At 35.5% G+C, this 23,940-nt stretch overlaps 1 protein-coding gene and 1 long non-coding RNA gene across 2 annotated transcripts; both read right to left on the bottom strand.

The window, feature by feature from the left end:
* Positions 1 to 7,823, bottom strand: LOC148870897 (P-loop NTPase domain-containing protein LPA1 homolog 1-like). The gene is made up of 8 exons (XM_088968959.1): positions 6,985 to 7,823; positions 6,386 to 6,559; positions 5,668 to 5,999; positions 3,708 to 3,789; positions 2,822 to 3,247; positions 1,384 to 2,124; positions 958 to 1,068; positions 1 to 550 (listed from the first exon to the last, which is right to left on the bottom strand). The coding sequence occupies exons 1-8, from the start codon at positions 7,039 to 7,041 to the stop codon at positions 209 to 211; spliced, it is 2,265 nt and encodes a 754-aa protein (XP_088825085.1). The 5' UTR covers positions 7,042 to 7,823; the 3' UTR covers positions 1 to 208.
* Positions 7,824 to 8,704: 881 nt separating this feature from the next.
* Positions 8,705 to 9,589, bottom strand: LOC148870898 (uncharacterized). Its single transcript, XR_016107077.1, has 2 exons — positions 9,216 to 9,589; positions 8,705 to 9,071 (listed from the first exon to the last, which is right to left on the bottom strand). It is a non-coding gene; the product is annotated as an uncharacterized LOC148870898 (long non-coding RNA).
* Between the last annotated feature and the right edge of the window lie 14,351 nt (positions 9,590 to 23,940).

A 23,940-nucleotide genomic window follows, 5' to 3' on the forward strand; every position in this document is an offset into this window, starting at 1 on the left:
TTAGAAAGAGAGGCATGATAAAATAGACACAGAAATAATGTCCAGGGCTACTTGAACTATATTTACAAGGGGAATATTTAGGAAGAAAAGAACAACCATAAGTGAAAAAAAAAAATTAACAAAATAACAAGAAAACAAAACCGAGCGGCCTCGATATCCCAACTAGAAGCTTATAAATTCCTCAAGAGTCAAGAGGCAAAGCATTGGGCTACCTCTGCGGTGCACCAGAGAGGATGGGCCCGGTGAGCACAGATCCGTGCTTCCCCAAGGCTGATATGCTGTGTGAGCGTCTTCTCATTTTGGCATTGCCAGCTGCTGACACACTCTGGTTCTTCTCCATAAGCAAACAGTAGGAACATGGCGACTCTGGCAAAGCCTCATCACTGGTTTTCATGAAGATACCCAAATTCTCTCTGTACTCGTCTGTCAGATTTTCGTCTTTGGAGTCATCATCATCAGACGAGTACCCATTCTCTATCCCATCCTGCATGGCAAGATCCTCATATTCCTCATCAGATTTTGTCGACTCTTCGTCAACCGACCCTTCCATCTTCAAATACAGTTAGTAGTTAATGAATAATAGTCAGACTTGAAATTCATTGGGCATCTGAGAGCAATTTCAAACTTGTTCCAAACCTCAACTAAGAAAACGGAAATTATGTTATCTAAGAGTCTTGACAATAATAAACTTAGAAGAATAAAGGTTTTATAGTTGTATAAGCCCAAGGCTGCCGATCTAATAGGCATTTGCAACAAGCATGCCATTTATTTTGGTAGATTGTGTGAAAAGCAGATACAAAAATATATGCTCTCATATGATTTTAGTTTGTCAACTGGAAAATGCAAGGTTGAGAATTGGTTCTCTGCAACACCACAGGATGGGATCCAGAATATAGTTTTTGAGTTGCTCTTAAGCTTTTGTTTCCTAAATTTGTATAAAACTGTGCTCAATCATACCTCTTCATGGATTTGCTTGTCACCTATGTCACTGAGATCTTCATCACTGTCTGCTTCAGGTGGATCATCAGCTTCTTCATCGCTACCAGAGACTGAAAGCTCCTCTTTGAGCTAATTTATGGGAAAAAGGTAGAAGACCACCAGAAAAGCAGAACAAATAAATACAAGTAAATCCACAAGCACTATCCAATACTAAGGAAAACCTAACAAGAAAAAGCATAGAAATTTAACAAAATTGGGAATGAGGTAATTGATGAAAGTGACCAATATCATTGGCTCCAGCACCAGCACTCTTGATACATGATCAACTTGCATTGTTTGCATGGCCATATCACATTGATCAAGATCCATTCCTAATTATGGGGATTCAATACAACCTATCATAAACCAGGCAGTGAATCAGTAAGAAACAGACTGGATAACTACCTCCTTGGCAGGTCCATCAGACATCCGTGGTGAGCTGCAGCATGAAGAATAATATCTGCTTCCAGTCTCGGTCCCATCAGCCCTTGATTCATCAACACTTCCAGCATGGCTCGTGCCAACAGTATCACTGGGCCAGGCACTTATCCCAAAGTTGCCAAATTGAAGGTTAACTGGCTCTGCCTTATCAATCTGCAAAGGTCCATACATTGGACTCCCTATACCTCTCTCATTCCCAGGGCATGTGACACATTTGCCACTATTATCAATTGAATCTACAGGCCATGCCTTAGCCACAGACCCATCAGTATTGAGAAGAGCCATCAGATGCCTAGAAGATCCTTTTCTCTGGATTAGTTGAAACATCCCCTTGGAGCTCAGTGAGTTGGCAGCACACTGGTTCCTATATTCCTCATCTATAATAGCAACTGTGTTTGTAGCAGGGTCATACAACTGCTCCCCTGCCTCACGCCTGCGCAAACAGCTGAAGACTGTGGCATGGATGGCTGCAACACTCCTGTCAACATTGGTATTGTTTATTTTGGGAACTAGATGCTTATCAGCACGGTTACAGAGGTAGTCTTGAATCGTTCTTATGTTTCGAATATACTTCACATATTTATTTCTTGCTGGGTCCAGTGTCATGTACTTTGCGCGAACTGCAAATCGTTCCAAGTGTTTATCCTCATTTGTGATGTAAATCATGAATGGTATTATCGAAGGATGTTTCTTCATAAGTCCCATCTGGCATGCCAAAATAAAGAAAACATGTTGAATAATAGCACTCAACAAAAGAAAGAACTATTTCCACCCACAAGATACAAAATTTGCACTTTGTGACAACTGTACAAATCTGAAATGCTATATTTTGGTGTTGTTCTCTTCTCCCTTTCCTTCCTTCCCTTGGTTCAGTTTAGCTTAAGTTAAATTTACCGTGCCAATAATTGGTTGGGCTGTTTGTCCTCTGCAATTCCCTTCCGGGAAGTTAACAACTTAAGATACATTCTTTTTCTCTGATTTGACAACCCAGATGATTTTCTAGATGGTATCTATTGAAAGGAAAATCCTGGCATATTAAATAGGTACCAATCGACCCAATATCTTATTGTGCAAAGTCATGATGTCCAGTTACATAAGGAAATTTTAATCAATACTTGATTCTCTCCCCTTTCACCAGTTACTAGAAACTTAGAAGAAATTCACTAGCTAATTCCAGCAAGATGTTTAATTAAAACCCAAGACCAGCCATCACACTTGCCCATTGTTAGCAACTTTAATCAATTTAAATGGTAAATTAAAATAACATATAGAAAATATAGTAAGATTAAAAAATGATTGAACCAATTCCCTTCATCTCCCAAGTACTATTGGTTAAGGAAATAAGATGGTAAATAGTGAGAGATGAGTGAAGGGTTATTTATTTTCAATGGTATCTACTCACCACAAAGTTGAGGCTTAAGTGAACACCCTCAACAACTACTGATTCTTTCCGTTCTTCCCATGCAGTAATCAGCCGATCAAGACTGTCAATGACCATCTCACTTTGTGCTTTGAATCCCTCAATGGCCATTTGTTTTGCACCAATCAGTTCATTGGTACAAGAACCCACATCAGATGGTCTAGTATCAGGTCTTCCATTTCCAGGTCCTTCAGAAACTTCATCCTTGGACAATGAGTGAGAAACATGTGCTAATTTCTTGGCTTTTCGCTTGGCTTTTGCTTCTGCAACTGCCTCTGGATCCAGAAACTCCCCAGCGTGGTAGGTTGATGCCCAGAGTAGTGGATTTTGCTTTTCACTGACAAAACTCCGCATCATGTGCCTAATAGAATCTGTAGAGATCACTGTTGTGATGCCCAACCTGCTACCCTGTGAAAGAACATGCCTACAAGCTCAAATCCCAAAACAAAACAAGAACAGTACAGAAATAATTTCTACATGTTGAATTTAAATGAATTATATGCCACTATTTGTTTTGGATAAATTTAGATGCCATAACCAATATCAAATAGATGTATGTATCTACAAATTTTAGAAAACAACCATATTGTTGTCTGGTGGACTGTAGGAATGGACATGTAATGCAAAAGAAAATATCAGGTTTAGCAAAATGCCATATACATAATATTCATGTAAACTATTAGCATTTCCATGGTTCGAATAGCTAAGAAAACCATAATACTCCTTTTCCACCTTCACTATAGTGTGCTCTAGTTCAAATTAATATTTGGTGACTTGAGCAAAAAATGAAAAGCAAGGGAAAATTATAATCAATCTTCTAACTGAAGCAGTGGAAAAAGAGTATCCATGTACGAATGAGTGGAAATACCAGCAAAGCAGATAAGGTAGACTTGCCACACCCACTAGTGCCACACAACAACACAGTCACAGATTCCTTCCTCTCTCGGATTCTACAAACAGGAAACCCATGTTACAAATACTTTGTTAAGAATGCTTCTATTGTAATAAGGTTCAAGCAATTACATAGACTGGATTCTAAAACAATGAAACTTCAATGTGCTTTGCCATATAAGAATGTAACCTCAATAACCACCCTAATCAACTTAATCTCTACAATCTTGAGAAAACAAGCACAAAGAATGCATATGCACCAAAAATTCATTTGTACTCTTCTCCATTTGGTATAATAGAAAAACTTAAAAACATCCATTAAAATAACTGCAGGTTATATCCAAGCCCTGCTTGTACTTTTTGCAACCCAAATACCCAATAAAACACAGTTACCTAAATCACTACACATATTTCTGGTAGTGGTCCATGATGTTTCAAAATTCTAATGAGGAAAATTAGGATACCAATTAAATTATTTTAAAGAAAGATACACATATCAGAATGTTAGGTCCATTTTGTCAAAGAAAAAAATAAATAAATGTAAAGACTAAAATATAGGAAAAACCAAATGATAAGAAAATTCCTTGACATAAAAGCATGTACCCTTGCAATGCCTCTACCATGCAATGCCTCCGAAGTACCATTTCACAAAACATATGATTAATCACACTTTACAAAACCTTTTTTGAAGGCAATATAAATTTTATTTACGACAAAATAAACTGAAACTACAAAGATGGTTAGAGGATCCAGCCATACAATGAGGTACTGTAAAACATGTATATACGCACTAGTGATCTAGCAAATGAATTATACTAAACATAGAAGCCCACCACTAGCAATTAGCAAATCAGGTTCATTCACCAATTGTGAATTACACTACAAACCTGAATTTGAACAAAACAAACCCATGATTAAATATTACCTTTGGTTGAATAAAATTTCGAAATGTCCTAATAATTCAATTCTAAAACCTAAAATGCACCTTTCAATGTCCTAATGAACAACATTGCCCAAAAAGGTCTCTCTAGATGATAAAAGGCATCCCAAAACTATATATAAAATCACATATTGTCATCGTGTAATTGATAGGTTTTCAATTATAATTTTAATTGAATTATTTATTTTTGGATAGGAGAGAACACTATTTTGCCCCAAATTACGATTGTTTTTATTGAATAAATGAAAGAAAAAAATGTAACCAGTTGAAGAGAATTCACCTTTGATTTGATACAATAAGTTAACTTTTCAGCAAAATTAGTTTATTAACCCTGGCATACTCAAAGAAATGAAGTAAAAATCAGGAAATTGGACAGATGCAACTCAATCCTTCAAAAGGAGTCCCTATCAAAACCTAAAGAAACCGAAGTTGTAAATAACTTAGTTATGCTGTTTATTTTAGAAGCTCGAAATAAGTAATTTAAAAAAGAAGATACAACAATGTATAGCAAATGCAAGAGAAATAACAAGAAAGCATCATAACATTTGATGTAGCATGAATAACCATAGAAAATACTTAACATTAACTGCTAGTCTGATTCCTTTAACCAATAAAAGAAAGGATGTACAATAAAAACTATAATAAGACAACTTAGAGAGCATGAAATCCAAAAAAAAATTGTAACCTTGTCAGGTACTCTACAAATCAAATATTTTAAAGACATTACAGTCTCAAATGAACATGACTAAGCATAGTTATGCCCATTTCCCCTCAAGGATAAAGCATACATGCTTAACTTAAACTAGGAAAAATGCAAATTTAAAATTAACAAGAAAAAAAATAACAATAGCAGGCTGCTTTTAAATTATATATTGCCATTAATAGATATGTCTTTAGAAGACCAGGCAGCTCGTTCCAAATGTAAACATAAAGATACCCTAGGTTAGGCAACAGGATGCTGATTCAAATACTTTCACAAGGGAAAAAGTTGTGGTACCTGCAGGCTAAAACCAAGTCACTCCTCTTATTGGGGCCTACATACTTGTATAAGGCTAGAGCATCACAGACAACATCCAAGAATGCCTCTCTCTTAACAAAAACAGTTGTCTGTCTTTTGTACAGTTCAAAAGGTTTACTATAACTTCCCTCATTTTTCTCTGAAACCAAATCGTCGCCAACCTCTCCTTGTTTCAGACAACCATCTGAATGTTGGTCACTTTCCTTCTCAGAATACCCTTCCGAAACATCTAAACCAGCAATTTCCATCATAAAAGGCAAAGCATCGCCTGAACATTCATTTCTCATCACTTCAAAAACCCTTCGGCTAATCTGGCGACATTAAAATGAGGATAATTAGAAAATATTTCATGCTTCTCATCTGACAATAGAAACATACAACAAAAGTACAAAACATATATTCAGATAGGGAACATAATATGCTCATAAGAAATTGTTCACTCGCCAAGTAAAAGAGAGATAGTGTTTACTAAAAATTTCCTCGTCCTAATGAAATATATAGAGGACATGCTAGATGACGAAAGCCTTAGAAAACCAATGCCAAATGGAGACATCAACCGCTGGCTTAACTACTGACTTGTTTTTCTAATGCTTCAGTAAATTAACAGACATGAATTACATAAACGTCCTTTCGAAAAGACAAGAATAAACAAGAATTAAAGAAATCATAGACAGAAGAACAAGTTCCTGTTTGTTACCTTAAAGGCATGTCGAGCTTTGCATCCCATTAGCTGGAGAGTGCTCTGCAGCACGGGTCGTGTATATCGAAAGGATTCGTTTCCCTTTCCTTCACTCTTCTCTCCGTCGTCCACAACAACTATATACAACAATTTAGGCGCTTCCGCCATTATTACGGGCCAAAAGTGGAATCCCTACCAAACGAATCGAAGAAAAAACATTAATCGCACTGGAATTCCTTGCCACAGGCAATCATAGATGAAAAAACTAGTCAATAACTAAAACTAAAGATAGTAACAAAAATCGAACATCGGCAAAATACAGAACTTTCGTGCAGAACCATAACTAAAAATGAGAAAAAAAACTGCACTTTCTTCCATTAAAAGTTCTGAGAAGATCCACCTTTTTCAGATGTCCACAATTCAAATTAATAGAAGGCCCGGAGCATTAATCCGCCGAGTTTCACAAATAACTTAAAGAAAGACCAAAAAATGAAAAGATGAGGAGATAAGGACGAACAAAAACCGAAAAATCTCGTAGAAACAAACAATGTAGGTTTTTGAGACTCCATGCCAATCTGATGAAGAAGAAGACTCAAAAAGCGAGAAACTAGCAGTACCTGAAAATCTAAATGGATCGGATTCGCGAAGGACGAAGGGCGCAAACCGTACGGCATCTGATGTAGTTATTAGGGTTTTTCAGAGGCTGGATCCGCCATCTAGAGAGCTTCAAACACGGGTTCGCCATTGTCCGTCACTGGTTCCACGCATTACAGGAACTGAGGCTCCACGGCACACTTTCTCTCTCTCGGTCTCGGTGCCTTCTCACTCCCTCTCTCTCTCTCTAAACTCTAAAGAGACGACTTCCGCTTGGTCTTAGATTTGTCAATTCAACTTACTAAACTACACCCTAAGCAAGATTTTAATTAAAAATTTCTGAATGACAAATCCCCTGTATTTATTAAAGGTGAATAGACCCGCGAACTCCAGCCACAGCCACGGTGCTGCACTGCTGCCAATTTCGGGGAATGGCACCTTATGTAATTCTTTAGAAAAGAAAGGTCCATTATGTAGGGTGTTCTAAACTGTTGGATCTTGTTAATGGACCAAAATTTGTCGTTCGTTCATCAATTTCCGAGATGGGACGTCTTGTATCGTAAATTCGTAATAGATCCCGTGGGACCGGCGAATTGTATAGGTAGAGGCGTAGAGCCGATGCAAAAGGCCAAAAATCCATTTGATTAGAATATTTTGACCTAGATTAGGCCCTGCAACCATGATAGAAAGGATTCCAATCGAACGGGTGTTAATTATAAGATAGAATCCTTAGAAGTGGAGCCGACCAAAGGACTATTCTAGAAAAAATAAATATGTGGAAAGTATGGATGCTCATCAAAAACCAAAAAGAAAAAGAAGAACCATTCAATAAAATCAAACCGATATTTTGAAAAAAAAAAAATTGAAGGTATCGATTTAGTTTCGATTTAACCAATACGAAAAATTAGCAGTGTTGCCGGTATATACATTTATATATTTTATATTATTCATAATATATTCTATATTCTATATTTATAATATTATAAATTTTAAAAAAATTAAAGAACTGAACCAATCAATTAGTTTCAGTTCGATTTGGTTTATAATTTTTCAAAAAATCAAAGAATCGGTTCGATTTGAAAAAAAGAAAAAAAAAAAACACCACGGTTCGGTTAACCGTGAAAAAGGTGAAGAGAAAAAGGAGAGGTACAAAAATAGCTGAAAGGACTAAACTAAAAAGAAGACAATTCTACTGGATCGTGATTGCCGGTTTGTCTTCCACGCTGAGGCCTGAGAGGAGAAAGTAGATCTAACGTTATCAACATTCAGTACATGTACTAAACAGAAGAAAAAAGAAAAGATGATTATCAAGTGTTGCACAGAGGCAACATATTATCGTGGTTCTAATTGAATCTTTGATTCTAAATTTGCGTTAAATTGTGTTGTTTTGGCGGATGGGTCTCACTGCATATTCTGGTGGTTGCAGTGATATCGACAGCCCTTTTTTCGTATTCACAGACTAGAACATTATCTTTGTCCTTTTATTCCCCTTTTGAGGCTCGTGGCAACACCAAACCAAAGAAGTACATCTTCGCTTGTTGAGAATCTTTCTGTTTTTCCATTTTGTTTTGAGAAATTATTAGGCTCAGTTTGGAAGGATTACAAATGCAAATTTATAGAGTGTAATTATATATTTATACTTTTTTTCAAATTGAACCTAAATAAAAACTTTCAGGCATAGAAAGACAGTTTCATTTGAACATTTCCTATTTTAAACAGTTTTAAACTTTTATGAACTTTCTAGGGTGTGAATTCTTTCCGGCTTCATGTTATTTATTATTAAAAGGAAGAAACCAAATTTTAGTATTTTGAGCTTTGAAAAGCCCAAAAGATCGTATGAAAAGATTTATCAGACGCTTCCAAACCGAATTCGGCTTCAGTCAGGCAACATTCGCGCATTCGAAGTACGTGCCACGTGTCCTTCGAATCGTGGGAGGTGCTGAAGCGTGCGAAAAGGCTTCAACCCTGTTAATGATGTCTGCCGTTAGTCTGGGTTAACCTCGACGCGAGTTCGGTTCCTCTTCTCTCCTCTTGCAGATTCACGCTCTCTCCTCTCCACCCGACGACGATTACAAAACCATCACCGCCGGCGACAAATAATCATCACCTGCTGCGGATCAACCTCAGGTACAAATCAATCTATTGGTTTATAAAATTACCAATAAATGATCATATCAGATTAGATACAACAATACATTACCAAAAAGGGAACCCCTACATGCGACCTACTTTGAGGACTCTGCCAATCTCTTACCTTTTGTATCTTCATAAAACTCCATCAGAGGCTTTGCTACATCCTTGGTGTGACCTGTAACAAATTTCTAAAGGAATTGGGCCTCAGGCATTCCCATTGCTCTCAACATAGCCCTTGAATCTGCTGAGGCAAACCCATTGCCCTCATCTTCTCTGAAATTAGAAATCGTGGTCTCAAAACAGTAAAAGAAATGGGTAGTCAAGGAAGACACTTGCAGGTAGCTCCATAGTCCCAACGGTGGAAGTCATATTCCTCTGGTCCTTGTCAATGGAGAGGTTGATCCGTCGTCGGTGATGATTGTTTGTCGCCGGCGGTGATAATTTTGCAATCGCCGCCAGGCGTAGAGGAGAGAGCGTGAGTCTGCAACACGAGAGGAGAGGAGCCGAACTCGCGTCCAGGTTAAGCCAGACTAACGGCAGACACCATTAACAGGGTTGAAGCCTTTTCGCACGTTTCAGCACCTCACACGATTCGGAGAATACGTGGCGCGTCCTCCGAATGCACGAACGTTGCCTGGACAAATCGTGCTTGGACTGAACCCGAACTCTTCCAAACCTCGGAAGAGCTTTTCGATAAATACTTTAACATGGAAAATGCTAATATACTGTTTTAAAGTTTTTTATTTTATTTTTTTAAATCGGCAAACTTCGTTGGAATGAAAGTTTATCAAATTACCTCCATAAGATGTAATTCATGGGCTTCATGTGAATAACAAAAGACCATGTTGGTGTTGAATTTCGACCATTTCTTTATAGAAACTAGTGGAGAAGCCCGTGCGATGCATCGAAGAAAATGAATGAAAAAATAATAGTTAAAATTATAATTAAATTCATTAATGTAAATCAAATACAGTAAAAAAAATACAATTTAATATGAAAATATCGATTTGACCCTAAGTTGGGAACAACTTGGATTTAGGCCATTAGAAAGTGATTGGAATGATGTTTGATAATTTATGATTTTTTTTTTCATTTACTTTTCATCTGTTTGTATGTATGCTATCTAATATCTTTCACGCCCTTTTTTGTATTGTTTCTAATTTATATTTTTCACTATTTCATTAAAAAATATAAAATGGGTTGTATCACGCCGGTACAACACGATTTTGCGGATTGTCTATGCTTTAGTAGGCTGTGCCATGCCATACATGGTCCTGGGTGGGTCATGTCCTACCTGGCCTGAAACTCTTCAAAGGTTATGCCTGCAATACAAGCCTAGACAAGCTCAACCACAGGCTGGGGTGTGAGAGGCATGATTTTTTATTAGAAAAATTGAAAAAAAATAAAAAAAAAACTTAAATAAATTAATAAAATACACAAGAAATTAAAAAAATCATAAAATTTTATTCTATATGAATTTTGATGTATACAATTATTTATATATGGAATAATAAAATGAAAAAATAAAATTTTAAAAATTACAATATAATTTAAATAAAAGAATAGAATTTAATTTAATATAGATGACTTGGATGAGATGGACCTGAGCCCAAATTTCTTGCTTGAGTTAAGCTTAATTGAGCTTTATTTTCCTCAATTGGATGTCAAATTATTACCTGTTACTGCTTAATATAAGGAAGATGTTTCGTGATTGGGTCAATTTAGATTAGGGCAAATTACTAAATAGCCTTACCCCTAGGGGAAGGGGGTTAATCAAATATTTATACCACCCTTTAGGTTTACATGAGAACTTGTACTCCCTTTAACCACAAATGCCTCGTTCTTTTGCCGGGAACATATTTACCCGGAGACGTATTACACAGACATCTACCTATATTTTATTGTGAGAAAGTGTTTTTGTTCCTCTATTATCACTTTTACCTTTAGCTTTTTGTAAATTGATAAGGACGTTTTAATCCTATAATAGTTTGGGTAGGTCCCCCCAAAGACTATGTTTGGTTTGAAGGAAAATACAGGGAAATGAAGGGAAAGACAGGGAAACCAATACAAGATTGGTAAAGGTTTTCCTACCTTTCCCTATATCTTCCTATAACCCAAGGGAAAATGATTTGCCCACCTAATAGTTACTCAAGGATGTAGTCAAAAAATTTACTCAAGGAAAAATGCATTTTCCGTGAACCTTACATTTCTTTGCAAAAAAACATGGAAAAGTTGGTTAACTTCTCCGTTAATCAATTTCCCCTCCCTTGTTATAGGCAAAAGAACGAGTTTGAAATAATCAAATCAGATGCCCTACACACATGACATTACATCTATACATCATGAACATTTTTCCCATGAATGGTAACATGCAAATATGGGAGATGTTCTCAATGTGCGGATATAGTGACGAGTTTGAAATAATCAAATCAGATGCCCTACACACATGACATTACATCTATACATCATGAACATTTTTCCCATGAATGGTAACATGCAAATATGGGATATGTTCTCAATGTGCGGCTATAGTGACATGTGGGTAGGGTTCTTGTGGGTAGGAGATCGAACACCAAAATAATAGGGGTTTTGTTCATGTATTAAATTGAGTTAATATAATAATGTTTATTTTACTAAAATACCCTTAATAATAAAATATTAATTTGTCTTCATTCTATATACTTTTTGAAATTGTTAAAACCCTCATATGTACGTTAAATATAGTCTTGCCATCTCAAATTTCAATTGTAATTTTCCCTAAACCTCTTCAAAACTTTTTATTCCCATCCTGACATTTGAAAATAATTATCCCTTCAAGAAGCATAATCAAGGGTATTTTGGGGAACAAAAAGGTTGAAAATAGGTCTACGAAAAATAATATAAAATAGAATTTTGAGATGGTATAAATGCATTTAATGTTTATAAATGAAGGTACTTCAATCAATTTCAACCTTTTGTTCCACCTTTAATAAATATAAAAAAAGGTTCCGAAATTGGGTCAAATATACCTTTATAAAGTTTTAAATTAATGTCAATTGAGTTATGTTGCTAATAAATACAACATTGGAATCAATCTTACTGCATTTAGGAAAGGATTTGAGTTGAACCAAGTTGAATATTTGGCTATTTAAGCTCCACTTGCTAGAAAAACATAAGGCTCAAGTTTGACCTCAAGCTTGTTTCGAGCTAGAGACTTGAGTTTGAATTTAACTTCACTCAAAAGCTCAAATGTTTGAGCTCGATTGCGAGTCAAGCTTCCTATAAAAAATAAAAAAATTATACATATAAAAAATTTATTTCTTATTTTATATATAAAAATTATATATATGCAAGCAAAGCTTCATTGTGCTTGAGGTTGGCTTTAAGTTTGATTTTGGGCGAGACGAATCGAGTTTTTCACGAATTGAGATTGAATATCTCATTAAAACTTGATTCATGTCCACCCTACTAATATTGACAATATAAATGTTAAATATGTAATGATTGTACTAATGGATCCACATTTGATCCGATTATTAATGGCTTGGAATTGGATCATCATTAGTTTAATAAATTTGAATTTAAATTAGAACTTATATGGATGTTGTTTTCACTTTTCATCCCTAATATATCGTTGGCCTGGTTTGGTTGCATGATCGGGTTCAAGTTTTTCATGGACATTCATCTAGTTTGATCCTATGTTTACTTATCAGAAAAAACAAAAAAAAGGAATGTGCTTAAACCTCTCTTTTGTTTCTTAACAAATAACTTACAAACCTCCTATATACTTTGACCTCTTTCAAAAACTTCTCTTTGACTCAGTTTAGGAGTACGAATACAAATATATACATTACAAATACATGTAAAGTAATATAAAATACAAGATTTTGCACTCCTTCCATTAATTATCATGATATTATGATTGTGCAGTCGTTATGAATATGTATTGTAAAAGTGGTTCTCTCTTCATACTCATTTAATGTCTGTAACCCTACCATTTATAAAAATGAGAATGGTTATGGTTAAAAGACTCTGATTTTTTCTATTTCCGCTATTGCTCGTCAGTCATTATACCCTGATTTATATAACACAACAATTCAAGTGAGGAATAAAGATAGGATATTTTTATTTATTTATATTATCATATATGAAAATGAGAATGGTAGATGGGTAATCCCATTATCTATTTCCATTATTACCCCTCTTTAGTCATTACTATTGCAATTACATATCTATTTCTATTATTGCCCCTTTAGTTATTCTTATTCAAATTGTATTTTATAATATTATATATATAGTATTTTATATTTCCATTATTGTCCCTCCTTAGCCATTGTACCCTAATTTCTCTATAATCATTATATATTTCTACAATCTATAATAAAAATGAGGATGGTAACAATGTTTCGTCAAAAAGCTTGGTTACACTTTCCCTTTTATAGGGATGCAAATGGATCGGATCGAAATGGATCCAAATTAGGGTATATATCCGAATCCAATATGATAAATTATAGATCGAATCCAATCCGATTGAATCTCACAAATATTTAGATTCAAATTCGATAAGGATGTTGGATATTCGAATATGATCCAATCAGATATAATTTTTTAAACAATAAATTATTAAAAAGAAAATATAAAAATTTAAATAAAGAAAAATGAAAGTATTTTTCAACTATTTTCATCATATATACATGTTTTTTATAAAAAATAAATAATATAAACAATTTATAAAGATATAATATAAATAACATAGTGGATCCTTTTGAGTCGGATAGGGGTGATCCGAATTCAATCCGATTTTTTAATTAGATCTGATTATCCAATCTAATCCGAAAATTCATAATGAAGATATCCAAATTCGATAAAATAGGACCAGACTTTGGATTGAATCGAACCACGATCCCTTTTTACCCTCCATGTTTTTTGTTATTCCAATATTTATTTAACCTATCATTAAATGGGATGTACACTATGAAACAAAGTTTTTTTTTCAATGAAAATGAATACTAACCGTTAACATATTGACTATCAACCAAAGTTGCATCCTTTCATTTTTACCTTCATCATTTTTTGCTATTTCAATGTTTGATCTCTCATAAATGTGAAACTATAAAGTGGGTTATACCCAACACAGCCCGGCCACTGTAGCAATTGGACTAGCCCATACCCCCGAATTGTGTTGGGCTTGGGTTTTGAGGCTCGTACGCCAACACAATATAGAACAAAAAAGTGGACCATGCTAGTATAGGCCCATAGCCCATTACGGAACAGGCCTATACATACATACATATATATACACACACAGAGAGACACTTAAACAATCAATGAGATGCTTTCCTTCCCCATAAAATATTACCTAAAATCTCTCTCTCTCTCTCTCTCTCTCTCTCTCTCTCTCTCTCTCTCTCTCTCTCTCTCTCTCTCTCTCTCTCTCTCTCTCTCTCTCTCTCTCACGTTCCCAATAACCTAAATAATATCATCTCTTAAAATTTCTCCTAAACTATCTCCCCCATTATCCCCCACTTTGGCTCCTAAATTATCTCTAATTGCTATTTATCCTCTCCCCAACTTTTTATCTATATCTATCTAAAGAAAGTTTGAATCAAAAAATTAAAAATTATTTAAATATTCTAAAAAAGTATAAAATAACTTTAAAATACTTATTAAAAACACAAAAAATATAGCTGGTTTAACAATATTTATATTATTTTACAAAATATATCACGAAATTATGTACTAAAAATATACATTAGGGTTATCCAGATGACTCAATTTAAATGTTATTCAAATAATCAAAAATTAACTATAAAATATAAAATATTATTTAAATATTTTAAGAACCAAATATCTTAAATAACAAGACATTAAAAATATCTAAATGATTATACAACAAAATATTTAATATTATGTAATAACTTTATTATTTAAATATTTAAATAACTAAATATTTTAACTAACAAAATATAACAATACTATAATTTTCTTAAAACTAGAAAAATAATTATAACATAATATTCAAATTAATAATAATTTAATATTATACAAAATAAATAACAAAATTATGTAATAATAGTGTAAATTATAATTTCATGGATTATTAAATTCAATAAATAATTAATATTTTCAATTTTAATTAACTAAATAATATTGTAAATAACTAATTCACTTATATTAATTAACAATTCTAGAAAATAACTTTTGAAAGAAAATAATATTTATTAATAACACTAAAATTAATATTTATTGTGTTTTATTTAATTATTTTTTGTTTTTGTGATAAATGTATTTAAAATAATTATGTATAAATCTATTTTTGTATTTTTATTTAACATAAAATTTTCAATAATTATTGGAGATTAAACTATTGTTGTTTAACTTTTTAAGTTTAATTTATTGTACTTGTTGTAATTATTGTATTTTTTTTATAATTTATTGATCAATATTTATTAGAGATTAAACTATTATTTGGTATTACACTATTTATTGACTATTTTAATATATTTTTTAGCATTTCTTATATTTTATAATTATTGTATTTTTATAGTATTTTCATTATCAATATATTTTGAATAACATGTATTTTCGCAATAAATTTTCAATAATTATTGAAGATTGAACTATTATTATTTATTAGAGACATAATAAACTATTAATTTAGCTTAAATTAAGAGTGTTCATGAGTTCGTTCTATTTGGTTGTAGGTTGTTTGGCCAACCAAATCAACCTGGTCAGGTTGGAGAGTTGGTCACCTAAAGCTAACTGATCATTAGTGAAATCAGACAACTTGGGTTGTATCAGTTTGGGTCTTTTTTTTTTGTTTGGTCGGTCAGTTCAAAAGATTTAAACTTAAAAAAATTAAATTTATGATGTAAAATATTTTAGACTAAGAAATATGAGAATTTTTTCACTTTCTCGTATTAAAAAATTATATATATATATATATATGTATGGCTAGGTCGTTTTATTTTGGTCAATTTACAAATGGCCAAAGTGAAATTGATCCAACATGGTCAGGTTGGGAAATTGTTGAACCAAAGCTGACTGAAAATACTAGAAAATCGACCAACTCGGTTCAAGTTGGTCAGGTTGGTTGGTTTCATCAGTTTGATGAACCAACCCTAACTGAAATTAATTATTATTATTTTTGTATTGTAAAAAAATTATTAAAAGTACTATATAAAATATAAGGGAGAGTCTATGATGCGGGAAATATATGGTATGGAAAGAGTTTTGATCAGTCAAAATCCACCCTTGAATTTTGATAAATAACACCTGATTGGCTACCATATTTATGGTACTAGTTGATTGGTCAAAAAACTTTCAGATATCATATATTTCCATATCGTAGTCGAACCCAAATTATAAATAATTAATTTAAAAATTAAAAGTATGTGTTTCTATTAATTGTTTAGCTTTCGCTTAATAAATTCCATGCATTACACAGGTCCCGCTAGTACAAATTAAAAATAAAAGACAAAAGCAAAATTAGCATGGCTTCACAATTTTCATATTTAGTATTCCCTTTTATCATGCAAATTGACTAAAATCCTTTTAGCTCCTCTTAGAAAGAGTATAAGTACAAATTTGGATGATACAAATACATACAAAATAATATAAAATACCTCCACATATTTGTATTTTTATACTCTTTCTAAACGGAGTCCTAGTTCCTCTAATTGTCTAAAGGTGTAATAGGAATGTTCAACGTGGGAACCTAGTTTAGAGCTCCAAAGTCAAAAGTAGTCTTTATGTTCCTCTTCACCCCTTATTAAGGCTTGTTTGGTTACAATGCAAATAAATTTGCACTGATGCAAAATTATGACAATGCAAATTATTTGAGTGTAAATTCTGACTAATTTTTGTTTCAAATTTTAGCTTATATTGTTTGATTGCAATACAAATGAAGTAAATTAAGACATGAAGCAGAATAAAGGAAAATCTAAATCAAAATTAAACAAGAAATTGAATATTTTTGCATTTGCACTCCCATGCATTTATAATAGTGCAAATAAATTTACACTGCAATCAAACACAGTCTAAGGCTCCATTTGAAAGGAGTACAAATACAAATATATAAAGTGCAAAACCTTGTATTTTGTATTATTTTGTATGTATTTATATTATATATATTTGTATTTGTACTTCTTCCAAACTGAGCTTAATTTAAGTTTCCCAACAAACTAAGGAATCTAATTGATTCATAGTTTGCAGCTCAAAAGAAAGTCTCCAACTATCATTGTGGAATTTTTTTTTTTTTTTCTAAATGGCCTTGGATGTGGGGATTGAACATGTGGTCCTCTCTCTCTCTCTCAATGAATAGCTCCATCATTCCTCACATGGGAATTATGAATAGACCCACCATTTCTCACATGCGAATTGGGAAGATACAACCACATGCAAGTGATATCAAAAATAAAAAAGCTTTGGTCGCAGTTAAAACATAACATCGGAGTCGGGTGTTAGTAACCCAAGGCTTGATACAAGGCCAAAGCTTAACTCTCAATTTTTTTGGTGTAAATCGTCAACGACAAACCGAATTGATACCGGCCATTGTTTCCTTTTTGCTTTTTTACTTATTTGGATCGATTTGTCTATAAGGTGTAGAAGTCGGCTATGACTGTATTTTCAACCATCGTAATGAGAATATGGTTGTTCTAAAAACGATGAAACAAATCCTAACTTTCGTTGATACATTTAGGCTGTGTTTGATTTGAAGGAAAGAGTAGGGAAAGGAAGAAAAAGTTAAGAAAGCCTTTCTAAATTTTGTATAGATTTTTCTATTTTTCTCTTATTTTCTTTACCTTTTCTTTCAAACCAAACATAGTCTTAATCTAACACTTCATTCATTAAACAATAAAGTAACGAGTCATTCAGTTGGGATCTGCTGCAAAAACTGACGCATGAATCGGGATATGCATCTAATCACAAGTCACATAAGCCCGCATGTACATGACCAAGTCATTTGTTTTCTTCTTTAATACAAGAATTAATATCTATTTTTTTTTTTTGTATTTATAACTGTTTTTAACATAGCTTATTTCAACTCTTTGAATAATTCTCATCTTGTCTCTTGGTTGCATTTGGGAAAGGTACAAATACTGATGTCTGGTTTAAGAAAAAAATGCAAAGTTGATTTAGTTTTATAATAATAATTTTGTATTCTTGACAAATGATTTTTATTTTTTAGTTGTGATAGGTACGAACATGAATCCACCTTTTTATATAGAACAATTTTTAAGTGTAAAATTTTGTATCCATTTAAATGCAGATATATCTTGAAATCATTATTTGCCATCATTTCCATTACACAAATGTTTTCTAACCAAACACACACAAAACTGAACAAGAACGCACATAAGCACTGGACTGCCAAATGAGAAATCGTTATTTATATTGCTTAATCTTTTGAAGTCAAATCCTAAAAGTTATACATGCCATACCTTAATTTGAGACCCCACTTCAAAAGCTAAGGGGGTATTCTCTAGTGTGAATTGTTTTTTCTTCACGTGAATTCTAAAAAGAAAAGAACAAAGATCAAAACTGATGTAACCGTTTTCGGCCACGTATCAATGTTTTGTGATGTAAAATTTTTTGGTAAAGTACCTCGTTATTCGACCCGGTGGTGGCGTGCCTTAGTGACGAGCTGCCTGGGGGCGAACTGCCTTGGTGGCGAACTGCCTGGGGGCGAACTGCCTTGGTGGAGAACTGCCTGGGGACGAACTGCGTGGTGGCGAACTCCCTGGTGGCGAACTGCCTGGGGGCACACTGCCTGGGGGCGAACTGCCTGGTGGCGAACTGCCTGGGGGCGAACTGCCTGGTGGCGAACTGCTTGGGGGCGAACTGCCTTGGTGGCGAACTGCCTGGGGACGAACTCCCTAGTGGCGAACTGCCTGGGGGCGAACTGCCTGGGGGCGAACTCCCTGGTGGCGAACTGCCTGGGGGCGAACTGCCTGGGGGCGAACTGCCTTGGTGGCGAACTGCCTGGGGGCGAACTGCCTGGTGGCGAACTACCTTGGTGGCGAACTGCCTGGGGATGAACTGCCTAGTGGCGAACTGCCTGGGGGCGAACTGCCTTGGTGGCGAACTGCCCCCTGGTGCGGCGCAATTTGATTGCCCTCATCATGAGGTGGTCTTCTTTCCTTTGCAGGCTGCGGGAGATGGGGGACCTGCGAGAACTTCATCTTTTCCTCCTCTTTGTAGGTGGCGGGAGCTGAGAGACCTGCGAGAACTCCATCTTTTCCTCCTCTTTGTAGGTGGCCGGAGTTGAGAGACCTGCGAGAACTCCATCTTTTCCTCCTCTTTGTAGGTGGCGGGAGCTAAGGGACCTCTGAGAACTCCATCTTTTCCTCCTCCTTGTAGGTGGCGGGAGCTGAGGGACCTCCGAGAACTCCATCTTTTCCTCCTTGTAGGTGGCGGGAGCTGAGGGACCTTCGAGAACTCCATCTCTTCCTCCTCCTTGTAGGTGACGGGAGCTGAGGGACTTCCGAGAACTACATATTTTCCTCCTCTTCGTAGGCGGCGGGAGCTGAAGGACCTGCGAGAACTGAATCAGAGGTCCCGGAGGTATTTTCCCGGTGGGGGCTCTCCGATGCTTAAGTTAGCACTCTTATTGTAGAGAGCTTTGAGATAATATGAGAGAGCTAGAGAGTAGGGTTACTTCCCTTTCTTTTTTATCCCCCTCCCCTTTGGGGGGTGAGGTCTTTATATACCGGAGTCCTCACGGGTTAGGTGGGTGAAAAGCCTCCAAATGGTAAGACTCGTCGCATCCTGTCAGAACCGGGGTACGGTGGTGAACTCCTCGAGGTCGTCAGGTTGGCGCTTGTGTCAGGCGGCCAGGTCGGTGCTTGGGCCGGGTCGTCAGGTGGGCACCTGTGTCAGTCGGCGGGTCAGTGTCTAGATCAGGTCGTCAAGCTGGCGCCTGTGTCAGTCGGCGGGTCAGTGTTTAGGCCAGGTTCGTCGGTGGGCGCCTTGGCCGGATCATGCGCTAGGCTGGTGCAGGTCGGCCAGGTCGCGCAGGCCGTGCGCTAGGCCGCGCGCGCGCCGCGCAGTTCGCGCGTGCCGTGCACAGTTCGTGCAGGCGCGCGTCAGGCCACGCGTAGGTCGCGCCAGGCCGGCCAGACTGGTGCCCGGGTGGGTCACCAACTTTGTAAGTTTGTTGGTTGGGTGTTTTTCTAGTTGTCACGAGGTGCCATGTGTCACAATTTCACTGGAGGGCCAAATCTGCCCTCATCAAAAACCATTCTTAAAACAAATGGGGTATTCTTTTTCTGGATTTTGAGAGGAGAGTTGGTCAATGGGATTTTGATTCCCATTGACCAAAAATCCTATGTTCTTTTTTCAGATTTTTGCAGGGTACCAAGAAAAGTTTATTTTCTTGGGAGAAATTGTCAATACTTGAATGAGACAAAAATGTTTCTTTTAATAATAGATTTTTATGACTAAAATAGTCATTTCTTTATTTGCATGAGAAATAATAGAACATGAATAAATGCATTTAGCGGGCAAATGGGATCAAAATGACACAACAGACCGGTAAATGATAAAAAATACTAATAAACAAAATTGGTCCCAACTATATGGTATCGGTACCACTGCACCAAGTGGTGGTCCCTATGCTATATGGTAATATATACCCACAGTATAGACACAGTATAGACACAGAATAGTCTAAATAGCCAATCCCTTATCGAGAATCTCTTTAGGACAGAGCTGTTTGTTCATGGTAAAGTGCCTCTGTCATTCCAAACAATTTGCTTGGTAGATTTCGAGAGAATTCAATTTTTCTTCAATCCATCTAATATATAAATCAAACCAATGGTCGGCAATACAAAGCAGTCAACTATCACATATGGTCCACCTCACCAAAATATATTGTCGATTTTCTTAGATACCCTAGATGCACTAAAGCCATCAACCGTTTTGGCCATCGGTTTCTCCATCGGTGGCGGTTCAATCACTTGATCCCCATAAATCAGACCAAGGTTTTTGAACTCCTATTTACTCAGACAGTTAGCCCAGAAACTTTTTAGACAAGCGGTTTTGTTTTACTTTAAATTTGGTCTTTGATAAAAAATTATTGAATTGGTCAATAATTCATTGATTCAGACAGTTAAGTTGTCGATCCGTTTAAAAATTGGGTTAAAATTTGTTGTTTGCATTGAACAGATCGACCACCTGGGTCAGTTAATTGCTGATAAATTCAACAGTTTTTTAAAAATATAACAGTTCAGCGCTGTAATGAAACTAATACACTGACTGGTTTTCTAACTGAACAGTCCGACCATCTAATCAACCACGGTATTAAAACCTTGCTTTTGCTTTTGATTCTCTTGCATATTTTTGAGAATTTAGATGCTACTTAAGGCTAAATCTCTCTCTCTATATATGTTAATCACATAGATTTAACATATTAAAATAAAGCCTTTTTTTTTCCCTTCAGACTTTGCTATGGAAAATTTTGACATAAAAAGATTCAATTGGACCATGATCAAATCATCTGATTGGATTGGTTGTGGTCTAAAGAAGATATTAAGCCATTCAGTTCGACCACTTCAGTCATTATTGAACGAACGGCCCCTAATCTTAGAGCGGCATTTATTTATGACGTATTCAACCTTGCCTGTAAGAGCAATAAAAAGATTTTTTACTGGTTTTTGAACCATCAGTGATCAGGATGGTTGGATTGTTCGGAGTCCAAACAACCGGTTCTATTTCTCTCCGAACCATTTTTTCATCAAAAACCATTGATTTAGTCAACAATCCCTGGTGGCCGAATAACCAATACATTTTAGTCATTTTTTTTTTTATTTTTTAAATTTCAATGACCATCCATTAAAATTATTGACCATAAAGTAGTGGTCAAAGTGGCTCCAGTTCCGAAATGGTTTTTAAAACATTGATGCTACATGAATGACTATAACAAAATAACAAATACTAGTGAGAAACCCGTGCAATGCACGGAAGCATGTAAAAATTGATGATAGTTGAATAAGTAATTAAAGTATTAAGAATAAAACTATTCAGCCCAATAGAGTAAGAGGGTTTGAGGATGTGGGATAAAATTCAAAAGTAAGAAAAGTATTATGAATGTCAACCATAACAAAGTGACAGGCTAGGTCTTCTTGCTGGCAGTTAAATCGGCATTAGAGGGTTTGGAGGGTGAGGAGGTCGTTAAATCGGCATTAGAGGATCTAGACAGTCATTACATAGATAAAAAAAAAAAGTGTTTAAACTTTAATATACTTGTACCAACCATTCCCCACAACGCTGGAAGAGGATTACTGAGATTTAAACACTATTGAGAAGAAGTTGAGAATAAGTAAAATGTACAAAAAATAGGTTAGAAAAGATCTGAGAATATTTTACCATGAAAAGTTGAAAATTAAACCCCGATTGTATGGAGCACATAATTGAGAAATTGGAGAGAAGTGTTTGTGAGGTTAACCAAAATCTACAAATAAAACAAATTAAATGCTCATAAAAAATTAACTTGGCTTTAGAAAAAGCCCTATAATGTATTCATTTGAGAGAATTTACACATTTAAGAGAACTAAATATATCAACTTGTAACGGTTACAAAATCTCTCTAAGCAAACACGTTAATAACATGGTAAATGACTATTAATATTATCTCCATTTGTCAGTTATAAATTTCTTTGTAAATAGGGAATAATGGAAAAGAATTTAATAGTTCAATACGTGACAATAATAACATTAAAGGTTACTTTTGTAATTTAAACAAAACAAAATCACATATGTGAAGGGAGATAGTAGAGGTACTCGTGTGAGCAACCTCGTTGGAGCCCTCTTGCCTTATCTTGTTCCTCTTTATATTATAGATATAGATGTGTTGTGCTATAATTTAGTGGATTAACAACAGCGCATGGATTTTGACCACGGAAGGTCATCCAGTGGACCCTAGTTCCATGTGTGAAGTCTGAACATGCCTTGGAGTCTTTTGTGTTTTGTCTGTTCTAAGATTACAAGTGCACTCAAAATCTTATGATTGACACACGAAATTAAATCATATTTTTACATAAATTTCCCAAGTTTTTTAGTTTCACTTTTTTTTATTAATCAATGAAACATGTTCTAGAAATTCCATTTTATTTAACTAATAGTATTTGATGAGGGATAATTTAGTTCGTTAAATGATGTGACGATACGTGGAATGACGGAATGATGTGGTGACACCTCAGTGACTTTGGTGACCTTAGTGATCCCAATCACCTCAGGCACCTTGAGTCACCTAGTTAGACCGAAGTTCGAGTGGCTCAACTATATGCACCGATCTGCCGATGTGCCATGTAACCTCTATCTAGAAGCAAGCCAGTTGTCTTCAATCTCCTTGGGATCACGGCACCACATCAGCGAAGTTCATCTTTTCCCCACCCGATTCAGACGGACCTGGATAAGCCTTATCAACTTACGTAGAGTCCACCTTGGGGTGTGAAACCTACTCTGGACCAAAGGGGCCAAGGATCTCAAACACATATCATGAGGCCCATGACATCTCGCCTATATAAAGGCCTAGCCTCCGGCCTTACAAGTTACACATGACTTAGCTCTCTCAATACTCTAGCTTATTGCTTTCAACTCTCTCAAAAAACCTCCAAATTGCTAACTTAAGCATCAGAGTACCCACACCAGGTAAAGTACCCCGAACACTCTAACATCCTTTCCTTGAAGCTCGACTATGCAACCTCACTAGCCCAACGTCCAAGCTATCTTCCAGCAGGGAGCACTAGATTGCGCATCATCAGTAATGATGTCTTTAAAACATGGTCTATGATTTATAAAGTATGATGAGGTAATTAACCCTTGCAACATGGTTCAAAGGTATTTGGAGGTAAAAAAAACGACTG

This window comes from Nelumbo lutea, chromosome 2, assembly GCF_056320005.1.
Source record: "Nelumbo lutea isolate HS-2025 chromosome 2, American lotus-T2T, whole genome shotgun sequence".
NCBI lineage: Eukaryota > Viridiplantae > Streptophyta > Magnoliopsida > Proteales > Nelumbonaceae > Nelumbo > Nelumbo lutea.

Coding starts and splice junctions, on each gene's coding strand:
- LOC148870897 (XM_088968959.1), bottom strand. CDS start 7,041: ATGCCGTACGGTTTGCGCCCTTCGTCCTTCGCGAATCCGATCCATTTA. Junction 3,790..5,667: donor GACTTGGTTTTAGCCTGCAG/GTACCACAACTT, acceptor TCCTGTTTGTAG/AATCCGAGAGAGGAAGGAAT. Junction 551..957: donor ACAAGCAAATCCATGAAGAG/GTATGATTGAGC, acceptor CTGTATTTGAAG/ATGGAAGGGTCGGTTGACGA.